This window comes from Laetiporus sulphureus (genome assembly GCF_001632365.1).
Source record: "Laetiporus sulphureus 93-53 unplaced genomic scaffold LAESUscaffold_354, whole genome shotgun sequence".
Lineage (NCBI taxonomy): Eukaryota > Fungi > Basidiomycota > Agaricomycetes > Polyporales > Laetiporaceae > Laetiporus > Laetiporus sulphureus.
The window spans coordinates 1-1,431 of NW_024468859.1; the positions used below are offsets into that span (position 1 = coordinate 1).

General features: G+C 48.9%; 1 protein-coding gene across 1 annotated transcript; it reads left to right on the top strand.

Annotated features, from left to right (window-relative positions):
• Positions 1–469: 469 nt before the first annotated feature.
• Positions 470–1,057, top strand: LAESUDRAFT_733134 (uncharacterized protein). Its single transcript, XM_040910396.1, has one exon. It carries the CDS (start codon positions 547–549, stop codon positions 853–855), a length of 309 nt encoding a protein of 102 aa, XP_040757121.1. The 5' UTR covers positions 470–546; the 3' UTR covers positions 856–1,057.
• The last annotated feature ends 374 nt before the right edge of the window (positions 1,058–1,431 follow it).

Genomic DNA, 1,431 nt, shown 5'->3' on the forward strand with positions numbered 1-1,431 from the left:
TCAGACTCGGAAATCATCCTGGCCATATACGGTCGTGCTGGGTACCAGGATTATTATCGACAAAGGCTCATCAATAGCATGACTTTCGTGATATTTGATCAAAAGTCCGCGAGCAGTCGCCTTGTAGGCGTAAGTTGATTGATTTCAAAGCCTTTGAAAACTCTACTAATCTTGTATGCCGTAGCCTGTTGGTAATAAGGCCGGGTCTCACAATCAGGACAACGGGTCGACCTATCATGTATCCAACATTCTCGCGTTCGCTGGCTATGATAATGGCGGGAAACGAAAAGACGAATTCAGCCGTAAGTCGTTCTTGCATCTTGGATCTCCCGTTAGCCGATAATCGCGTATAGATGGCATCGTTGGGCTATCTTTTTACATGAACGTCAGCAGCAATTTGAACTCCACGTAGTAGGTGTTGCCTTCGGACATCGGCACGCCATCATGGCTCATACTTTGAGAGCTTCAGTTCTTTGTCGAATGACCCCTCAGGTTCTTCGCCAATCTTGGACTCCTCTCATACGTTTTCCAAGATCTTAAAGCAGGATGTCAACAACCTCATCACAGCTCCTAAGGATGAATAATTCGTTGCGATGCGGTCTGCTTACGATCACACCCGTATTCCTGCATTGCTGGTCAGCGAGACAGAGTGTATCCAGCGTTATCCAGGAAATCATCCCCAAGTGGCATCGAATGCATGCGCGCATCTGTAATAAAGGAGACCTATTAGAGTGCCGTGAAGAGATTGGACAATGCCGTGGAGTGTCCGCAGGCTCAAGGGCCTTGATTTCATGTGAAGTCACTAGTGAATATACTCAGAGTCATGGCGGCCGATTGACGTGCGAGCGGTCATGACATCGGTAATGGCATGGTACTTACATGGAGGTGGACTGTGCAGGCAGATGGAGACGCTGATAGTCCGACGTTGACTGATTTCGCATGCACCTAGCTCTCTCGCAGTCTACCGTAGTCCCTCGATTGGAACCTGCATGCATGAGGCTACACGCGAATGTCCCGAAGGTGTATATCATGATTACGCAGCGAATGTCGGATAACAGAGCGCTTTTGGCGTGAACGAGATCGATCCGGATTGTTCATCATTGGTATACAGGAATTAGGACCTTCCATCAGGTGTGAAGTTCGCCTTGCAGCATGAACGTGTTCGGAACCGAAGCTGCCTCGGAATCGACCGAGATATAAAAGCCGTCTGCTTGAGCTTCGGCTTAACATCGCTTTTCCAACTCTTGAGGTCACCATGGGCACTTACGTCCAGACGTCCGTTGTCGGGGGATGTGATGGTACATACTTCAACGATCTGAACCAACTTACTGACAAGGATGGTGAGCGCCACATCTTTGGCTGTATGCGTGCTCTACTTCACTATGCCTCAGGTGAGCTCATGCTTGACCTCAATCACCCCATTACTCGGAT

What these genes read in the sequence shown, in the direction of transcription:
- LAESUDRAFT_733134 (XM_040910396.1), top strand. Translation starts at nt 547, where the DNA reads ATGTCAACAACCTCATCACAGCTCCTAAGGATGAATAATTCGTTGCGA.